This window comes from Struthio camelus, chromosome 14, assembly GCF_040807025.1.
Source record: "Struthio camelus isolate bStrCam1 chromosome 14, bStrCam1.hap1, whole genome shotgun sequence".
NCBI lineage: Eukaryota > Metazoa > Chordata > Aves > Struthioniformes > Struthionidae > Struthio > Struthio camelus.
The window spans coordinates 1,366,520-1,387,151 of record NC_090955.1 but is presented as its reverse complement, the minus strand read 5'-3'; the positions used below and the strand labels follow the sequence as shown (position 1 = coordinate 1,387,151).

The 20,632-nt window shown below is 47.6% G+C and overlaps 1 protein-coding gene across 1 annotated transcript in view; it reads left to right on the top strand.

The window, feature by feature from the left end:
- Positions 1–1,706: 1,706 nt before the first annotated feature.
- LMCD1 (LIM and cysteine rich domains 1) overlaps positions 1,707–20,632 on the top strand; it is a 41,003-nt gene continuing 22,077 nt past the window's right edge. Inside the window, exon 1 of the mRNA XM_068907193.1 lies at positions 1,707–1,809. Coding sequence (XP_068763294.1) covers positions 1,720–1,809 — 90 coding nt within the window. The 5' untranslated portion in view covers positions 1,707–1,719. The remainder of the gene's footprint in view (positions 1,810–20,632) is intronic.

The following is a 20,632-nucleotide window of genomic DNA, read 5'->3' as shown; positions in this document are numbered from 1 at the left end:
GCATATCAGGTCTCCCTCTGCTCGCCTGTTTCGTTTTTCACACGGCTGCTGTAAACTGTGTTCGTTTGTTTTTGAAAAACGTACCCAGGCACTGGGGACAAAACGCAGTATGAGCACTCACAGGCCCTGCCAGGGTCACAGGCAGAAGCAGGCGAGCAGAAGGGACATCATTAACCACGAAGCGCTCTCAGAAACGAAGCACAGGCAAAAGTGAGTCCAGTGTGTATGCGTCCATTCTGTGCAGGAACGTAGGCAAGAAACCTCGGAAAAATATATCAATATGTGGGAACGTAACAGAAGACTGTTTAGATAGCTTTAGTTAGGCTTGCAGAGAGACAGTTCAGTGCTGAGCTGTGGTTCTGTTCTCGGTGCCTGGCAGGTCTGCCTCGGTCGCCGAACAAAAGGAGGCAATTGGCTCCTGGGTTTTGTTGTTTCAGCCCGGGCTTCCCCCGGTGCCTGGATTCGGGCATGGCCGGGAAGTGAGAACACCAGGGGACGGAGGAAAGGGGGAGCCGGGGGAGCGCTGAGCACACAAGCACGCGGAGCCCTCTTACTTTCACCCGCACAAAGGGGCTTTGTGTTCAGAGCTCTCTGCCAAAGCAAGAGCAGGCAGGAATGTCTGCTGAAAGCTGTAAAGAAGACCGAGCTGTTTCACATACGGAACATGAAAAGGTAAAAGATTATTGTTCAACATTTAACAGATATTAAAATTACAAGAAAAGCATGATTTTAGACACTATCTTCTGCTAAAAATATTTCATGTCTGTCTTCTGTGATAAACGGACCCAGCGCATTCTTGCCTGGTTCAAGAAGTCCTCTTCCCCCGCACGTCGCGGCGTCCACGCCTCGGCGACTGGCCTCCCTCCAGCCTGGCGGCGCGTGGGGCCAGCGGCCAGCCCCGACCGGCCGCCACGCCGGCCTCGCCCGAGCGCGGCGGCGCTGCCGGAAAGCTCTCGCTTCGCTGCCACCACCACGCCAGCAGCGTCTGCCCCGCCAGCCGCCTCGGCAGGCCGCGGTCACCCCAGCGCCGCGCAGTCCCAGCTCCCTCCCCTCCTGGTCCCGCTTTCATAGAGAAAAACCTTAGCGCTGCTCGGGGCTTAAACCAGCCCCTCGGGCCCTGCGACCTTTCCTCTGCCATCGCTGGAGGGGCGGCGTGGGCAGTGGCCCCACGTTCAGGTTGGGGACAGGGGCTAAAAGTATCCCAGGGGCACTCTTCTTTGTTCTTGCCCTTTTTCTTTTTTCCTTCCCTTTTTCTTCCCCCTTTTCTGTCTTTTTTCCTTCCCTTTTTCTTTCTTTTTTCTTTCCCCTCTTCTGGCTTTTTTCTCTTGCTTTTTCTTTTTTCTTCCCCTTTTCTTTCCCCTTTTCTGTCTTTGTTCTTTCCCTTTTTCTGTCTTTTTTCTTTGCCTTTTTTCTTTCCCTTTTTCTGTCTTTGTTCTTTCCCTTTTTTCTTTTTTCCTTTCCCTTGTTATTTCCTTTTTTTTTTCTTGCAGCTTCTAGGCGCCGCAGCCCCGGCCGTGAAGGAGCGGGGGTGCCAGGGGTGCCGGGCGCGGAGGGCGGGCGGGGGCTGGGAGTCGGGGCTGGGGGCTCCGCGCCGCTGCGCGCCCGCGCACACGTGCGCCCGACAAGCCGGCACCGCCCCGGGCGCGCGCCATTGGCCGAGAAAGTTTGCGGCCCGCCGCGGATTGGCTGGCGGGGGCTCCGAGGGAGTTGCGGCCGCCAATGAAAGGGGCCGGGCGGGCGGCGCGCCGCGCTGGAGCCGCTGGAGCCGCTGCGCGCAGGGACCGAGCCCGGCGGGCGCTCGCTCGGGAGGTGGGTGCGCGCTGCGGTGCTGCTGCTGCTGCGCGGGGGGCCGGGGCCGGGGGGGCGCCGGGAGCGCCGAGCCCCCCCCCCCGGCGGAAAGGGGCTTTGGCGGGGCCGGGGCGGCGCTGCGCGGGCGCTGCGCTCGGCCCCGCGCCGGGCGCGCTGCCTCCGCCGCTGCGCGGCCTCGCTCGGAGCTCGCCCTTCCCGTTCTCCGGGGCGAGGCTCCGCCGGCGCCCGCGGTCGCGCCGGGGCCGAGCGCGAAGCTGCGGCAGCAGATGCCGAGGGGAGGAGCGCTACGCGGTGTGAGCGATGGGCCGCTTCAGCGCGCTCGGCTGGGAGCGCGGAGGGAACCTCTGAAGTATCTCAGCGGACTGGTTTTCCTGTGCTTTGGCAGGAGGAGGTGTATAGGGCAGGACCGCAAGGCAGGGTGCGTGTAGCTGTGCATCGTGCTCAGGCACGTGTGGCCACGCAGGTGCTCTCTGGTCCTGCCCAGCCACGAGTGGGCATGTCTGAAGATGCGTCTGCATTTGCTCTTGCTTCTGTACGTGACATCTGCTTTGGTAACGCTCCAGTGAGAAAAGCCACGGTTTGTCATTAAAGTTAGCTTGTGTAAGATCTCTGCCCACTGCCTCTCCTAGTCTTGCCTCCTCTGGAGGAATTGCTGACTCCTCCTGATCAGGCTATTGAAGGCTTGCTTTCACCCAGAAAATCCCACAAAATATTCCACTGTCTCCTCTGGGCAGGTGACCCAGGATAACTGTGTTCTCCTCTTGGTCAGGTGCCAAACTCAAGGGAAGGGATGTTAATTGCTAGATAAAAACGTGTGGAATGGATTGCCCAGAAATAGGTGTTCTTATGACCTTACTTGCTAGGCCTTTATGTCATTGCGTGGTTAGGAGATGAGCTGGATGTTTGATGTCAGCCCTTCTAAGTTCCCAGACTGTCAATCCCATCTTGGTGCCGAGTGGCTGAGCTGGGGTGTGCGGGCTGGACCCCTGTGGGGCTGCCGGGTGTGGTGTGGGCTGTGGCTCCTCCAGGGAAGGGATGGAGCCTTTTGCCAAATTTCCTGAGAAACGTCTTGCCAATGCTGTCCTCAAATCCCTTCCTAACTTGCAGGATGGGAAGGGCCATCTGCCTCGGAGGTGGAGGTGTCCCTCTGTCCTGCTTGCTTGGAAGTGTGCTGCCAGTGACTCTGGGGGAAAGTCCTGCCTGGGCTCGTGAGAAAGTGGTGGCTCTGGCAGGGAGCTTTCCCACGGGTGCGTGGGGTTGTGCAGCACAGCCTCCCTGGGCCCCCGCCCATCCGCGTTCAGGGGCCTCTGTCTCTCCCCTTCTCCATCCACCCCGTGTTGTGGTGCCCTCAGGGGAAAAATACGCTCTGAACTCCTCCAAATGCACAAATCCATCAGAGCCTTCCCAAAAATGTAAGGCTTGATATTTAGCTCCCCTCAGTGCCAGGGCAAAGGGCAAGATGTCATCTTTAACTTTAATTTTGCTTAAATCGGTGAAGGGAATAACACAACTTCCCCAAGGTGGAGGGGTGCAGCGTTGGTGTGACCTGTCTTCTCGTTGTTGCTCACAGCTAGGCAACATCGAGCTTAAAACCCGCGTGGAGCAAGTCGGGGGGGGGGGTAATGCAGCGCCTCTGCATAACTTTTCTGACAAGCTGTCGGTCTTGTATCGCCTCAACTGGAACCAAGCACAATAGTATAAAAAAGGAAAAGTCCCAGCTAGTTTGCCCCTCAAAAGGGAAATGAAATGACATAAGAAAAACAAATAAAAAATACAGAACTTGGATGGCTGTCTGAATGATATATGTCCAAAGGCACATGGGCGTCTTTGCAGTAGACGGCTGTTTAATTTCCTGAATCATGAGAAGGGCACTTTTTCTGGGCACGGGGTGAAATACTGTCAAGTTTTAATTTGGCTTGGCAGTGTCGCGCAACCAGTTTGAGCAAGTCGGTGAAGGCAAGTCTGGAATTCATTAGGGCTTGTTGCAAGGCCCTGAAAATTTGATTTTTCAATCACTGTTGGGTTTAATTATTGTTGATGCCTTGCCTAGCATATTATGGGATTCTTTCTGAGGAAATTAAAACAGCATGAGCAGGAAGGCGTTGTTTGGCAAATGGGTTGTTTAGATTAAATTCTAAATGGAGAGTTAAAACTAAAAACAAAGATAAAGCATGATGGCTGGCATTTTGTGCTTTACTGGAGCTATTTCAACTGGACAATGGAGGTAAAAAGCACCAGGATTTGTATGCTGTTCTCGCTAAATACAGTCAATAACTTCTTCATGAGAAGAAAATAACCCAGCTAATCAAAAAGCACTATTCAAAGCCAAGGTAAAGTTTTGCTCAGTTATACAAATATTAGGATTTTTTTCCTCTCCTCTTAATTTTTTTGTCCTCCTTCAGTTTCCTAGCATGGGTTTTGCAGAACTGCGAAGTGGACGAGCTATAGAAAAGGTGAAAAGCATGGTTGCTCCTGTGGCAGATCAGATCAGCGCCCTGTAGAACCTGAGATGACTGGGTGGCTCAGGAGGGGACGAGTGCCTCCGTCAGATGTGCATGGGAACGCTGCTCTATTAGGGACTGAGAACTTGTCCTCTGTGTCCGAAATTTAGAGCTTTTCAAAAGCTCAAGGAAAGTATGGCAGACTCAGCTGTTTTATTTACTTCATGAATGCATTGCTTGATCAAGGAGTATAGGATACTGTGAAAATGTTTCCTTCCCTGCCACGAGCACTCCTCTGCAGCTCTCCATGGAGCTCTGTGGTAGATGGCTGCTCTGCTTTTGGAGAAGACACTGTGCTCTCAAATAATGGGTTGTGCCTACAAATTGTCTTCAGCAGAGCGTATCTGTGAAATCCCCATTCTGTCCAAAATGTTTTCAAGCAATTTCAGTATGCAGGATTGAAGATAGTAAACACTGCTCTGCATGCATGATCACTGTACTTGCAATCTCATTAGTCATTTAAATGTGCAATGCTTATTCGTGTAAACAGTGTCAGTAACCGTACAAGTAATTTCACTTCTGTTGTTGAAAGTCAGACCTCATAATTTTTAACAGTTAGATCAGAGTTATTTATCCCTGGCAGATTTGGGTGTTTGTGTTGACTGGCTGTAGTCTCCATGAGCGGAAGTTCAGAGTTTCATAAGGAAAGGTTGGTAGAGCCCCCTCTTGACCGACGAGGTGTTTCTCCTCCGTAGGCTGGCTCCGTGGGTTGTATGTAGCTCGCACCCCAGGGCGGTAGCAACATCGCGCCCTGTGCACCCCTTGCTGCAGGGTGCCGTGTGCTCCCGCGTGGTGCAAATCTCTGCTCCAAGTGACCAGGTCACTACCTTGGAGCTGACGGGAAAACACTGCTGCAGCCGTCAGGTAGAGAAATAATCTTGATCTTAATGTAGAAACCTGCTCGGCTCTGACAAGTATAGGTATGAAACTGTAAAGCAACACTTAGGTTAAAGAGCTTATTTTGGGCCTTGGACTCGGACCCAAATCTAATCCCATAAATTACAATTTACAAGTTACAAAATCAGCTCCTCCTGCTGGGAGGGAGTGTCTGGAGTATTTGTTCAGGCTGAGCTTTTTGTCTCTCTTAAAGTGGGAAAAATATTTTGTTCAGCCCTCCAGGAAAAGAGGCATTCAGATGTCCCAGTTCAAAGCTATTGCTTCATTTACAGATAAAAGCTGTAAGGGGAAGATTTCAGGGAGGAGTTTCCTCTTGCGGGTCACCAGGCGGACTCCTCGTGCTCTTCCCGCCTTGCCTGCTGTAAACCCGGCTCTTCGCCTTGGCTGTGGCGGCCCCTGGACGGTCGCAGACCCCTGGGCCTCTAAGGACGCTCTTCCCTCTTGCCAGACCTGCTGTTTCTGCTCCCTCCTACAATTCAGTGTCTCTGCTCTCAAGTGCATTTAAACAAAAGCTGCTGAAACTGAAATTAATAGCAACTTTGGCTTAGAATTGTTGACAGATGAGGCATGGTAACTTGTTAATGCTTAGCTCACTAGGTGCAGCGTCTCAAATTAGTCCTGGAATGAATCTTCTGAATTGCTCAAAGGGCAGGGCGAAGGAAAGCCCTCTCTGTTTTTGGGGAGGGGATAGGTGACCCAAGTGAACTAGCAATGAGCACTATGAACATAAGGAGGGTGTGTGCTGGGTGGCTTTTCAGTCAAAACTATACCTACAAAAATACTAAGAAGTTGGGTGAGGACAGCTGAGTAGTTAGCAGTAATAAAAATGCAAAGGAATTATTTTTGCTAATGCTTAATTCTAGATGCTATTACCTGTGTCTTTCAGATATTTTTTGGAAATGTTCGTTTTAATATAACATATTGCAGGCAGAAGCAAAATTTAAAACTTCTTGCCATGGTTTAGAGAAACAGACTTTGTGTGACGCAGTGAAACAGCCATGTGGCTCTGGTGTTAAAAAGTGCCATGAAAGTAGTATTTATTTCTAGCGCAGTTGTGCATGGCTGCTGGATGTTTTAGGCACTTGAGTTTCAGATGGTATGTGAGACTGGGGGCAAGGGGAGGAAGAGGACCAGCTTGAGAGGACATCTGTGCTGTGGGAACCCCTTCCACCACATCTGTCCTGTCCTCCGCACCCCTGCAACATGCCTGCTGGTGTGGGTGGCCAGGCTGAGCACTGCAGTTATTCATCTCAGGGAAAATACCGCAATTCAGTATGTGAGGAGGGCTTACTGTAGCTATGCGGAGATGCACTACCACATCTTAGCTGGTGGCATGAAGGATTCAAGGCTGTCTGGACCTCCTCTGCTTCCAGAAGCAGAGGAGACTGAGCAAGCAAGCTGGATAGACCGGAAGCAGCCGCTCCTGTGGGGAAATAGTCCTAGCTCCAGCATGTTTATGTGGGTGTTGGCCAGAGTGGCAGCAGGGCAGGACCCTGTGCTCCAGGAGAACCATCCAGAACAGACCGCCATCCTGGTGAGGCCTCACTGGACTTGATTTTGCCCTTAGAGTGACAAAAATCCCATTGAATAAATAAAGGAAAGCTAAATCTAGCTCCATATTGTTGTGGCAGAAGTGTTGTTTGGAACAACCTACTAAGGCAATGGGCTAAATTCTCTCAGGATTAGCTTTAGCATAACCTTTGACAAAGTATTTCTGACAGAGCATTTCTTTGCAAGAGAGCCTGTCACTGGAAGCAAAAAAAAAAAAAACCTGCTTCCATCTTATCAGCAGGAGCATGCAAGAGCAAAATTTACTGAAAAGCATGGGCATCTGGCCATGATGTATTGCCGTATTTGAGGTGGCACAACCCTTCAGCTCCTGTGTTCGGCTTCTGGGTATCACCAGCCACACGATGAACTCGGACTTCATCTGCTGCCTGTGAGAACCTGCAGCAGTTCCACTCAAAAGCAAAAGCTTTATTTTCTTCTCTGTAAGAGTAACTCATGCTTCAAGATTATGAAGCTCCAGGCAACAAAAAGCTCTTGTTCCTATCCCATGTTACCAAGCCTGCTTTGCAATTACGCCACAAAAGAGCATCTGCAAGTGCCAACTAAAACAGTCTTCAGAGGGGAAACAGCCAGGCAACTCCTGCCAGCCGCATATCTCAATCCAGATCATCGGGATATAATAACTGAGTAGTAGTATTTTCTTAAAGTACCCTGGGCTAAATGTCCTGATCCAGGACACAGGCCTGCAGTCCTGGAGTTGCCTGTGGCAACCATGAGTTCTCATTTGCTGTCAAAGGGCAGCTAATTTAATGTACCTTTCCTTTGAAACTCTTCCTGCCTAAGCAATTTTCTTGCATTCTTCCACAGCTGGAGGGGCCTTTAGAAGACTTCTTTTTTGTGGTAGTGGCCATAGCCCATGGACGATTTAGCGCCTGGACAGTTGAGCCTGTAACGCAGAAGAGCAGGCAGGGCTTGGTGAAGGAGAGGTGAGGCGGTGGCCCAGGCATGTCTCTACTGCGCACGCGCCTTGTCGTGAAACTCCTTTGAGCCCGTGGGCATGTCTTTTAACTCTTCATGCCTTGATTTCCTCAGTTGTGAAATGAGAATAGCAGAGCTGAGGAAAGATTTAGGAGGTGTAGAAATTTGCTGGAAGCAGCTACTGAAGTGCAAAATGTCAATGTATTGAGGGCAGCACCCTCCCCCCCCTTCTCATAGTTCAATGCTTTCTCTTCCTCCTGGAAGCAGGAATAACAGAGCTGATTAACTGAAAGATAATTGACTAAAACAAAGCACCTGAACACTTTGGAACTTAGTACAGCTACTGTTTAATTAAATTTGGGTAGTTTCTTATATAATCCTATATGATTCCTTGCATACACTTACTCATAGCTTGTTTTGTTTTTATAATTTAGACTAAGTGTCTGCAGCTTTCTTTTCTTGCTAGTGGAAAAATCTGTTCACCTTATTTTTAAAAGTTTGCCCTTTCCTTATCATTAATTCACACATTGTTACTGGAGAAGGGAATCCTGCCAACTATGTGCTCTTGGAGAGCAAGATATTTGCAGAGGCTCTGGGTCCATTATATCTCTGTCATCCTGTAGGTTGCAGTTTGGCAGCTCCATTGAAATAGTTTCCCCAGATATCAGTGCCTTTCCCTGGTCTTTGTTGCCAAAATAAAAAGCAAACTTCTCAGAGAAGTGGAATATCAATTAGTGCTTCCAGTATTCCAGAATATGGTACCTCATTCACTGACATTAACTTTCAAATTTTCTCACTACGGGATAAGTTTAAGATAGTCTTTCATAAGTTTTTTTCCCTGTGAGCCTGATAATTTGGATAACTGCTTGCTTATTGAATCTGGTAGGGAATCAAATTACTCTTAAGTCATGTTTACAACAGATTTTTTTATCTATTAAAAGCAAACAAATCAGAATTATCCTTTGCTGTTCAGAGTCAAAATGATCATAGTAGCAAGTTCTTGTATTGATTAATCCCACTTCCAAGAATCATTGGTCACACTTTCATAAATTTATTCCACTTCTGAACAGTGTCAAGGAAAGCTTGTCCTGTACAGCACTGAATTTTCCACTCCAGAAATAATCCCTTCTACATGGGGTTGTTTTGCAGTGGTAGCTTTAGACAGCTTTCTTCTGTGCTGGTGCCATGAGTCGGCTGTGGAGCACCACACCTGAAACTGCACCTGGCACAATATAGTTGCTAAAATCAAAGAGGAGTGTCACTCAACACCAGGAGAAAACAAGAGCATAATACTCAATGAGTGAAACTGTTAAACAAAGTCAGAGGACTGCAAAGAGGCAGAGCCTGGTGCCATTGTGTCTGTGCTATGTTATCATCAGTTGCCTTAACAGTAATGCTAACAGCAAGTGGAAATATATGCACCACTGGAGCACTTCTACAATTAATTTTTCATATTTTAATTAGCCCGAGTGCTTTATTTTGGACTGTCTGCTCTGTTCCATGCAACCTCCCAGGACAGCATGTTTTTGGGAGGGCAGTGACACCTCCGTCAGCTCCATGCGAACAGTGCCGATGTGGGTGTCACCCCTGTGTTGTCCCCACTCTGCTCAGCTTGATGAGCAGAAGCACACGTCTTTCTTCCCACATAGTGGGGCAATAAAACCTGATAGTGCCTCTGCATGAGACATGTCAAGTGTCTCTCCCAGAGCTGACTCGTGCTCAGTTTCCTCTTTGGGTTACAGATACAGGTGTTTGATACCTCCCAAGGTTCACTCGTTCAACAACTAAACGAGATCCTGAGAGAACCGTAGTGCCAAACACCATGTGTAGGTGCAACATTCAGCTTTCAAACACATCTGCAATGTGCTGAGGTCTTTCATGTGCTGCTTTGATCTCTTTATCTGCCCCAGTGGTTTGGAGGACCAGGTAGCCCTCTTGAGCTTGGGTGCTGCCAGCCCTCGTGTTGTACCTAGTGCTGTGGCTCCCGAAGAGCCAATCTACCAGAGAGCTCTTTGGAACGTTTCAGCCCTCAAATGATGCCTTTTGGGAGGTATTTTTCTTCCCCAGTCTTTGAGAGGCAGGTTTAATTAGAAGCAGTGGTCCCCTTCCTCAGGGACTCTCAAAGATTTCTAGAAGATGGGTAGTATCTAGGAAAATGCTGAGTGAGACAGATTCCTGCTCCGAATCGTGAAGTGAGATGCTTGAGGCCAAGCTATTGAAGGGAGGTTTGCTGCCACCCAGGAGAGGGTTGAGTGGGACTGCTCTTCCATGCAGTAGAAGGGCCTTTGCCCAGTATTTTAGGCAGCAAAATAATGACTTATTTAGGTATCTAAACAAGTGCTGTGTGGGTGTTTTTCTTCTTCCCTGTTGGGACATTTAGGCAAAGTTTTCAGTCTTCTGTTAACTGAAATTTTGGGCCACTTTTTAGGTTCTTACACAAAAATTGAGTGTTTTTTTCTTTGAAATTCACTTCAGTTTCGCCTTGTGACTGGTGAGTCTTAGTAGGTAGCTCAGCCTTCAGAATTACCATGCTGTACTGCTGTGCTGAAATGGGCATAATGATATATTAGTAGCTTCAGAAGTTTCACCTTGATATTTGTTACTGCATTTAATTTGACTAGCTTTTTTGTTTATACAAATTGCAAAGGATCTCATTCAAACAAGCAGTCACAACTTCATATTTTTGTGAGATTGATGCAAATCTTTCACCAGCTTAGGAAAAAAAAATCTCTCATTTGAACCAGGTACCTGAGAACCTCCTTTCTCTTAGTGTGTCCACTTTTCAGCTTGAATTAGGGAAATGCAGATATGAGCAAGAATATCTGACACGAGCATGTTAGTTCAGAGTGACTATTACCTACACTAGCTTGACTATAGCTATTTGAAGCACTTATTTCAGACTCCAGGTAATGTACAGCCTATACATACATATTTAAAAGAAGTCTGAGTTAGCTCCCTATTCTTATAGAAGCTTAGCTCTATAATATAGTCAAACATTATCTAAATGACAACAAATTAATTCTTATCAATAATATTCCTAAACAATTGTGCGAAGCAAGCTGGTCCCACGCATGTTAATATTGTTTGACTTTTCCTGTCTTTGTTGAAGGGACTTTCTCAAAGTTGGAACTGTTAAACCTTGTTGCAGCTGGAGGAACCCCACCCAAAGTGTTCACATGCTCCTTCTGCTTCCTTTAAACGTTCTTCTGCCCTGTCTGTGATTTATCGGAGTAGCGTTAAACGCTGAGGCTGAATGAAGGTCTTCTAGAGGCTACACCAGCGGATTAACGCTAATCAGAGTTCACCTGGGTGCTGGGGGGAAAGTAGCCTGCCCACTGAGGAAGGTGAAACAAGGACCTCCGCTCTGAAATGCTGCTGTGAACTTTTAAGATATTGGAAACCAGCTTTTTCTGCTCCTTTCCTAAAAAGGAGGAGCAAACATACTTGAGGTAGTTAGGTGTCACTGTTTTCAGTCTCCAAAGAAGGTGCTGTGTAATAAGTGCTTTTCAGGATCCAGAAAGCTCTTTGCCCAAGCAGGAGTGCCTGGCTCAGGTGGTCCCTTCTGAAGCTTGTGCTGTGGGTAGTCCTTCTGAAATGCCCTTTAAAGAGACTTGAGCACCGAGTGACTCACGTAGCAATGTGTCAGGAGGAGTAGTGCTTTGGGGGTACCCTTAAGCCTGCTCATAAATCTGCTTTAGTAGTGATTGTGCTCCCTTCTGGTGTTAAATACAGCCATTAAGTCTGAGCTAGCTGAATCAATTCCTGCTGCATGTCCAATACCTATAGATAAAATAAACTGTCTTCTGGGAGGATATGTATTCTTTGAAGCTTTCAGAGTCTTCGATTAGCAGCCATATTAACCAGACTTGCCAAAACTGAGCCTTTCTTAAGGCTTGAGTTCCTCTATGGATGCCACCTGTACTCGGGACTGCTGCAGAAATAGGTGGGCCTGCTAGCTCCTGCCCAACTTCTGGCCACATGTTGCTGCCCTGTGTCTGCACCAGGGACAATGACCGCGGGGCCATGAGCGGAGCTTGTTGATTTTAGGGAGAATTATAACCCTTGGAGTATGAGAGTTGCCTTAGTCCTTGCTGATCGGGTGGTGGTTCTGCCCATCTGCCTTGTAACCCCCTGCTCATCAGATGGGATTTAAGGGGTATTGGTAATGCACAGCCAGAAAGGAGAAAAGGACTTTCAGCAGCTGGGCTGGCCCATGGGTTATGAATCAGTGCTCCAGCATCTGCTGACTGCCCGAGGCACGATGCAAAGTGCTTGGCAGAGGGATCGACTGCAGTCAAACCTGCCCTTAGCTCCTCTGCAATTTGCTAAATATTGCGAGACGCCTAGAGTTCAAGCCATGACATTTTTCCCAATTCTTGTGATATTACTGTTTGTTCTTTCTGTGTCCTTTCCGATAGTTCAGTATGTTCCTTGGAGCGGAGTACTTGGCTGCAGTATTTCAGAAGTAGGTGTACCTGTGGCACATGCAAAGGCACTAAGGTCTTCCTATTTGCTCTTCTGGAATGTTTGCGTCTCCAGATGTATTAAGTTATTTTAGCTACAGTCAGCTGAACCCAGGCTATGTTGACTCTCTAGCCTGCCCTCCATTTGCTGTTTTAGTCAAAGCATATTTAAGTGCAGTAATACAAGAAACAAAATGCATAGCCTTGCAGAAAGGTATTACTGCAAAATGCTTTATTTTGCAGGCTAGGGCAGAGAACAAGGCTGCCTCTGCTTTTAAAAGTAAGTTAATTTACTCTGTACTCTGGAGTTCACTGCACAGTACTAAGGGGCCTCAAGCTTTCAGTGCAGGTTAGCCCAAATGAGCCTGACTGAGTAGAATGATGTTATCCGTGCTAACATAAAAACTAAAGTTTCCCTTAAATTCGGGTGTGATTGGCCTTGCTCTGAAATAGACTTGCACCTCTTACGTGGCTGCCAGCACAACTCTGTTACAGCTGTTCAATGAGGCACCATAACGAGCAAAACCTGGGGTGAAGGGCTGCAGAGCTGCTCAAAGCATGCTGCAGCTCCTTCTGATGAGGAAAGCCACAACTGCTGTGCCTGCAATCGGTTTCAGGGTTGTTCTTACTAACTGGAAGATGTGCGTATAGGAGAACTTAACACTGTTAAAGCTGGGGTTTAAGAAACTCAATTTTTAGTTCCTTGGAAACCTAACAGTTCCTAAGATGTAACAGCTATGTCTTACTACAGATTTCATAAACCTCCCGACTCTGCTTTGTACCCCTTTGAAATGGGGTAGAATCAAGGAAAGAGCTTTTAAAGGGTCAATTCTGTGTTATTTTTGGAGGCTGAAGCTCTTCAAGATCCTGCTTTAAAAAAGCAATTTCTTCTGGCAGTAGGTGGTTCTTTCCCTTTTAACATGTCCAGGCAGCTAGAAAATGTCTCAGCCAAATTGTGCCCATCTGTCAAGCAGGTACAGACTGTCGATCCCTCCAGGTTCACAACCCTTCAAGATGGAGCCCCTGAATTGGAGCAGGAGTGAAAATCCCCATGAACATAGCGTGTTTACTGCCTGGGATGTTCTTTAAAGCCAACGGAGGGAGGTAGACAAGTACGGCCAAAATTATTCTTCAGTTTGATTAGGTCTGTTGCAGAGCGAAAACTCGGGAAGCTGAGACTTCCCGCAGCAACCCCCTTTTGTGGGTGTGCTCTGCTTCTGTGTCCCGAGTCCTCAGTGCAACGAGTAAGCTCATCCATAGATGCCTTGGGGCAGTTCCCCCCATCAGTGTAGCCTGTTACCAGTGCTGCTACCACCACTAATACGGTGTTTTCTTCTGGTGTATGCACACTTCTCACGTGGTGAATGTACAATTAATGACAAAACCTTGCTGCTAGGAAATGCTCGTTTCCTTTCAGGGTATTTTTCATCTGTGGAATTATTTTAATTTTTTTCATGGTTAAATGGAAATCCTTGTGGATATGCAGGAGAAATGAGGAATAAAGGTCTTCCAAGTGGGCATGTTTTAAGCATTCCCTCATCAGATAAGGAACTCCTAATTTCGGTTCTGTCCTCTTGTTACAATGAATGACTTTGCAGCTGGAGCTGGCTCCATTTTCCTGTTTCCACCTTGTTTTTGAGTTGCTTTACCAAGTCCCTGGTCTGTGCTGCCGTTTCATTACACATAGCATGCTTCTGCTGGAGGTCAAAATGAATTTATCGAGTCCATCTTGGCCTGTGCCTTGTGCATGGCCAGAGAGGTGGCATAAGGAGCAGCCTAGTCTTAGTGGTCTAATATGAAAAGAAAAGGAGGAAAGCTCTAAGCATCATTTAAAAACAAGCGGCAGACTCGAGACTGTTTCCCTTCATGCAACCTCAGTAGCAAATTCTTCAGCAAAGGTGGATGAAGCTGGCCAGATACAGATCTGCTGTTACTACGCTTGATTCCCTTCATGTCTCGGGAGCTCAGCGAGGTCCTTAAAGGAAAGCAGAATATTGGGATCGAGCGCTAACGGCACTCTGGAGGTTAATCTGTATCGCGGAAGTGCAGCGCAGCCTCCCAATTTGGGAGTGACCTGAAATAAACCAACCTCTCTGCAAAAGCAGTGCTCCGCTGCTGCACAAGTTAGCTTTCCCTAGCTGTGCTGCTTAAGCACCCTTTACATGTCATGTGAACATTACCTCTCTTCTACTCGTTAACCTGCAAAATTGTTTCATGGAGTATCTGGCACGTTGCTACTAGACAAAATTGTTTTCCACTGCATCTTCAATACATCTTGTTTGCAAAGAAGATATCCATGTAACTCACTTGCAATCATGTCTATTCAATGGCTGTTGTAAAACGATCTGAACATTGCGATGACTGTTGCTTAGTGAATACTTCAAAAGCAACGAAGTAGTCTTAAAGCTGTGCTGCTTGTCTTTGCTTAGAATAAAACTTGCCTTTTCAGCGCTGTCCAGGCAACTGGATTGATTTTATCTAATATTGGACTTGGCTGTTGTACATTTTGGGGACAACAGGTCATAGGTTTGACGCTTGTTGCAAATGTGTTCAACACCTGTGAATGTAGCCTATGTATTTTGATATTTGGTATGTGCAGTGAGGCACCGCAGTTTGACCTTGCTGAACAACAAATTTAATGTGGGAGAGAAACTCAGTGCTGCTTTTCCTTGTAAGAAAGGAGCAGGTAAAAGGTTTGACAGTGATACTTAGCAGTACAGAAAACTTTGTGCAACATCCTGGCTTGGTGAGCTACTGAGAGTCAACTTGAAACGTTGTGCTCCCCTGTCGTATTAAAGCCCGCAGAAACTGAGTGGTCAACGTCCTAAAATACTGCTTTACCTCACCACTTCTCCAGAGGCTGGACCCGGCTCTCCGTGCAGGGAGCAGGAGTCCAATTTCACAGCTGTATTTTTGCCCCGCTGCATAAGGGATTCAGTGTGCTGCAGTGCGAGTGAGTAGAGAGCGCAGAGCCGCCGATCTCTAGAAAAAAATGGAGGAGACAGAGGCAAAGGAGGAGAAGGCTGGGATTTTCCTGTCGTATAAAAGAAAACCAGAGAAGTTTTCCCTCTTCCCCTGACTCCCCCAAATGGGATTTTGAGATGAGTCAGCTCTGCTGTACAGCCCAGGATGTCGTTTTTACTGGTAAATCTTAAAGTATTGCGAAGCAGTGGCTCCAGATCCCAAGTTGGATCTGCCCTGGAGTTAGTGTCCATGGTGCAGTGTGCCAGTCACCCCTGTACTTCGATGGCGATACGAAGCAGTGAAGTTAGTACATCGCAAGACTAATTCTTCTTTCCCGCACAGCGTATCTGCCTGTTCATCGCTGTCGGCAGAAAGATCTCAGCCAACAGGACTGTTGGTGCTTTTGACGGTGCCTCTGAGCTGTTCTCGCTGCAGCTTTAGATTGGATGTATGCAGACCACAAAGCCATGTCTCCTGACAGGGTCTGCATCCAGTAAGAGCCAATTACGTGACAGCGGAAAGTGCCTGTTCCTGAAGACGCAAGGCTAGAAAGGGTGGAGTAATCTCTGAGGGCCTGTGCTTACAATACGAGTACATCTGTTCAGTGCCGGGAGGTCTGTGCTTAGCCTGCCCACGGTCTGGAAGTCTGGCTTGTTAGCCTGTGCGTGGCGTGGTTATTACCACAGGAGTATTCAGACCATGCCTGGGTCAGTGTTTTCCAGTGAAGTATCTCTTCCTTAATATGCTAAATCTGGTGCTGAAAACCACTGGTGGGAAGAGAGTGGGAAGAAGGTTGCATAGAAGGATTTGCGAGTCATGTGAATGAGATCAGCGTTTCCTCCACGTACCTTCAAGGACAATCCCCTCGCAACGAACTCCATCGTCAAACTAATGCCAGTGGAAGCTTTGCCAAAGGGTCATTGGCCAAGGGGTGCTGGACTGGTCAGAGGGTAACAGTACTTTGGAAAAACCTCCTGAAATCACAGCTGAGCTGTGAATGGAGCAAGGCTAGTAGAGCTGAACTTTGACTCATCTCAAGTTCCAACCAGGCGTCTGTCTTGCCAGACCTGCCCTCGAACCTCACTGCTCCCTTCCAAAGGGGTTCTTGAACTCTAACCCAAGGTGGACCCACGTCTTGGAGTTTCTTCCTACTGGCTTGTCGCTGGCTATTTCCTAACTGTTTCGCAAACTTGCCAGTGTCTAGGATGGCCCTGGTTTTGGCCAGTGTAACAAACCATGGTGTAACACTGAGAAGCTGGCATATTTCTGGGATTGTTCTGTGATGTTTTTGTGGGTAGAATGGGCTCAATTTTCTGTCATTTCACTAGCTAAGAATTTCCTCTGCACAGGCTAGCTTTCTTTTCTTAATGGCAAGAATGCTATAACATACAAAAAGCCAAAATAGAGATCTTAAAATGCATTGTATCTCTAGCCATGGTGAACAGAACTTGCTTTTCTTCCAAGCAGTTTGTTGACATAGGCATTTTTTAAAGGCATTATAAATTTCTTCAAACTCTTTTCACTTCAAATCTGATGTATCTCCTCTTTTAATAGCGTGTTTTGAAATGGTCTTGGGCATAGGTGGAGTCTAAGATAGAGAGCATTTGTTTCACATTATCTTGCTTGGTTTGGGGTTTTTTGCCATGTCTTATTTATGCATCTCTTTTTTTAAAAAAATCTCCTTTTATGCATATTCTAAGAGTGCGAATTGCGAGTTGCGAAGAGACGTTCCATATCTGGGCAGGAAGCACTGCTGACCAGGCAGCCGAAAACAGGCAGAGGCTCGTGTTATGGTTGGCCCCTGCACAGAGATGGAAATAAAGAGTGGCTCTAACCTCCCTTCAGTTTTGAGGAAGAGGGAAATAGTCTGTCCTCCAAATACAGAGACGTTACTGTGCTTTGCCAGTCGTCGGCAGGGGAGTTGCTGCCCAGAGAGGTCCAGGCTCAGAGGGGAAAAAACGCAGCTGGAAAAGTAGAGGCGAAGTGGTGCCCCTTCCTATGCACTGGGGGCTTGGTGTGCTCAGCCCCCTGGAAGCATTACGGGGTCGCCTGAGCCCACCATAGTCCTGCGCAGGCAGCAGCGGAGGTGAGCCACCAGCCCGGTCCCTACCCCTTCTCTGGAAGCCTCTGCGGCCAAAGGTGGAGGAACCTCTACCATCTCGGGAGCCACGTGTTGCTTCCGAGAGCCTCTAAAGTGCCAGGTCCAGCCCCTCGCGCTATTCTGTCTCTGCCCCCCCCCCCCCCCCATGCTTTCCTGTAGCTCTGGACTTGCAGCTAGCGTGCACCGTGAGGAGCAGTGAGACGAGCTACTGAAACCTGCAGGTGAGAGTGTCCAAGGGGATACAGAGTTTGATTGCTTAGGCATACAAATTAAGCCTTGGCTAGAACAATTAAACAAATTGAAGGGCTGATGATTAAGTCATGTGAATTTGTATGTGAGCAAACACGGTGGCTTGGGCTTCCTTCATTTGTTCTTCAGAAAGTGGATCCTCAGCCTTTGTTTTGAAGCTCAAAGGCAAGGACGCCTGTTAATGCTGATGGGTTTAATTCTGCAGATGAAATGATAATGGCAGTTTAAGAAAAGAGCTGAGACTTCACTATCTGATGTATTTTATTATATTTATTTGAGCTGAGTAAATGTGTAACTGATTAGGCAGTAGTGAAAGTTTAGAAACAAACCCCTTGGAGTGGTGTTGGCAGAGCCACCTTGCCAAGTCGGAGGTGGGAAGGTGAAACTCGCCTTGCTTCCGCTATTCTGATGGGCCCTGCGAGAAGAAGCGTTTTCTGAGGGTGTTTTATTTTGCCGGGGGCGGGTGTTGCGAGATCTCTGAAAATGCAAGGTTTCACCCTGCCGTCTTGCAACTGGAAGGGCTGGTTAAGGGCTGGGGGCTAGATGCTGCTGGGGCCCGCTGCCAGGTCCACCCTGGCTGCTGCATGCCTGCAGCTGAGCCATGCCCAGCCAACCTGTACAACATGAGTTGTGTTTGTATCTGCACACCTGGTACCTCCTCGTACCCCAGGTCCCCAACGGCGTTTGCGCTGGCTGAAGAACCTATTAGCACCATAAATTTTGGTGCCTCTTTGAGTGAGGGCCCCTAGACCTCTCTTCTGTGTGAATTGTGGGCTGTTCAGTGCCTGGTGGTGTAGGGCAGTATCCTGTTGACCTGAAGCTCTGCAAGTCACTAATGGTGTTTCAGGACACTCACGCTGCCTTGGGCAACAGTCAGTCATGTTCATGGCATTGTGCGGCCATGTTGGGAGTACGTGCCTTCATGGCTGGGGTAGGTGTCTAACTCAGATCTGGTAGTCTGGCTGCTGGCTCCTATAACGGCCTTTTTGGCAGATATCACCCAAGTTAACTGTATGATCCCTAAACTTTTGTGGTCATAAGTAGTGTGAGCTTGTGTTTGAGATCTGATACTTAGGTGTTTTGAAGAGTATTGATTTAGTAGGTACTTCCATGGTGTTTAGATTGAGTAAAGAGAAGTTAACCACAAACCTGGACCTGAAACGTTAAACAACAGTCATACTTAGACCAGTGTAATAAATTACTAAGTTGATTAAAAAACAAAAAACCTCAAGTAATAAAGTGAAATATTGGGTTTAAATTCTAATAAGGAGCTCAGAGCTGGAGGCTACCCACTATTCCAGAATTGTGCATTGATGCTCTCACTTGCTGACTCTGAAGTATCCAGTTCTCTGGTTCAGTGGTCCCAGGGACAGGCTGCTGACCATGCTTTACCATTTGCTTTTTCCTGTTTGGGCTTTGTAATGTAATTTTTCTAAATGACATTATTTAATCCAGATGTTTGTATTTTGAATAAACATTCATGGTCCCTTGCCTCTACTCAGCTTCTGTCTGACTCAGTAAGATCAGAGCTGATTTAAAAAAAAAAAAAAAAAAAATCAGCTGATCTTGTCAGTTTTGGAACTGTGTGTAGATATCTAAGAGGTTGTTGCAGGGAACTTAAATGCCTTTATCTGTTCTGGAGCGCTGGCTCAGATCTGAATTAGAAATGTCCTATTCTGTGGATATGAGAGGCGCGGGGAGTGTGTGCACACACACGAGTGCATGTTAAGACCATTTTAAGCCATATAGTTATGAATTCCTGGGGCGAGAGATTTTTTTTCAGTGACTAATACAGTGTTTTCTAGCTGCAGTGAGTAATGAGATAAGGCCCCTAAGTTTAGTCTGCTGTGTGTGTTCTTCAAAACAAGGATACAGTAATGTTGTAAACTTGCTTGTCCCATTATACTGCAATGGCAGCAACGTGAGAAATGCTAGGTCCCAGTGACATGCTTGAAGATAAGAAAATAAGTGAGCTTTGCGTCTGAGGTGGTACAGCAGAAAATACTTTATCCATATCTATAAATATGTCTTTTTGTAGTCTTTTTTTGATGGAGGAAGGAAACCTTTGGGACATAACCATAAGAATGATGTGTGAAATTGGAATGCTGCTGCTGGGCCACCCTTCACCATCACGCGTTGTCCTGCTGGAGTGTGAGCGTACGAGAGCTTGACTGATGGTTGGCCCCAGGAGCTGAACTCAATGCTTTCAAAATGTCCTGGGAAGATGAAGCTTTGGGGGAACTCTGAGCACAAATGAATGGCAGTCCTCTGGGAAAAAAGAGCTGAAATGGACCATTTTGTACTTTTTGGACTCTATTTCTCAAGGATGAGCAGTCTTGTATGCAGACTTAAAGTTCTGAAGGAAAAAAAGGCTTATAAAGGCTTGTAGTATACCTTAAAACTGGCAGTCCAGGGTCCTGCAGTTTTTAGAGCCATCTGTTTAGAACGGCTTCATTCTCATTAGCAATACTAGATTTTCCAAGTAGACTAAATGTCCTTTATACCCAAATGTCACCAAATAACCTTTTCTTGCAAGCTGTGGAATGTGAGTTTTGATGTCGGAGGAGGCCTCTGCGTATGCCCCGCTCGTGAGTGACTCCAGGAGGCACTGGGAGAGCTCGGCAAGGAGCAGGGAGCAGGGCGAGGTGGGCTGCGGAGGGCTGCTGGGGTGCTGTGGGGCCCCATGGCCGGGCAAGGTGCTGGTGCTGGCTCTGCGTGCTGCCTCCCAGATGGAGATCTCTGTGCCTGGCAGAGATTCAGCAAAAAACTAGGAGCTGTGGCGGAAGGAGGCATGATGAATATTGTTTGGTATAGTATATGGTCTTGTAATGAAAGACCATTACAACACGCAAATGCGTGGACTAAATCAAGTTTGCATGTGCAGGCAGCGCCCTTGAGGGCCAGACCCCTCTGCAGCCCCGGCGGCTCGGTACCCCTTCACCTGCCAGGGAGCGTCGGTGCCCAGGACACGTCCGTCTTGTACGGGTGCTGCTCACCGGGTTGTAACTTCCTGGGCATGGGACTGTCCCTTTTGGGGATGCAGCACAGAGGGCCACCGGGGGCCCTGATGGTGGCACTGCAGATGACTCGTTTTTGGCTTTAACGACGTGCTGCGGAGTCTCACCAGATTGCACAAATTCGTGATGTGGTCGGCACCAAAC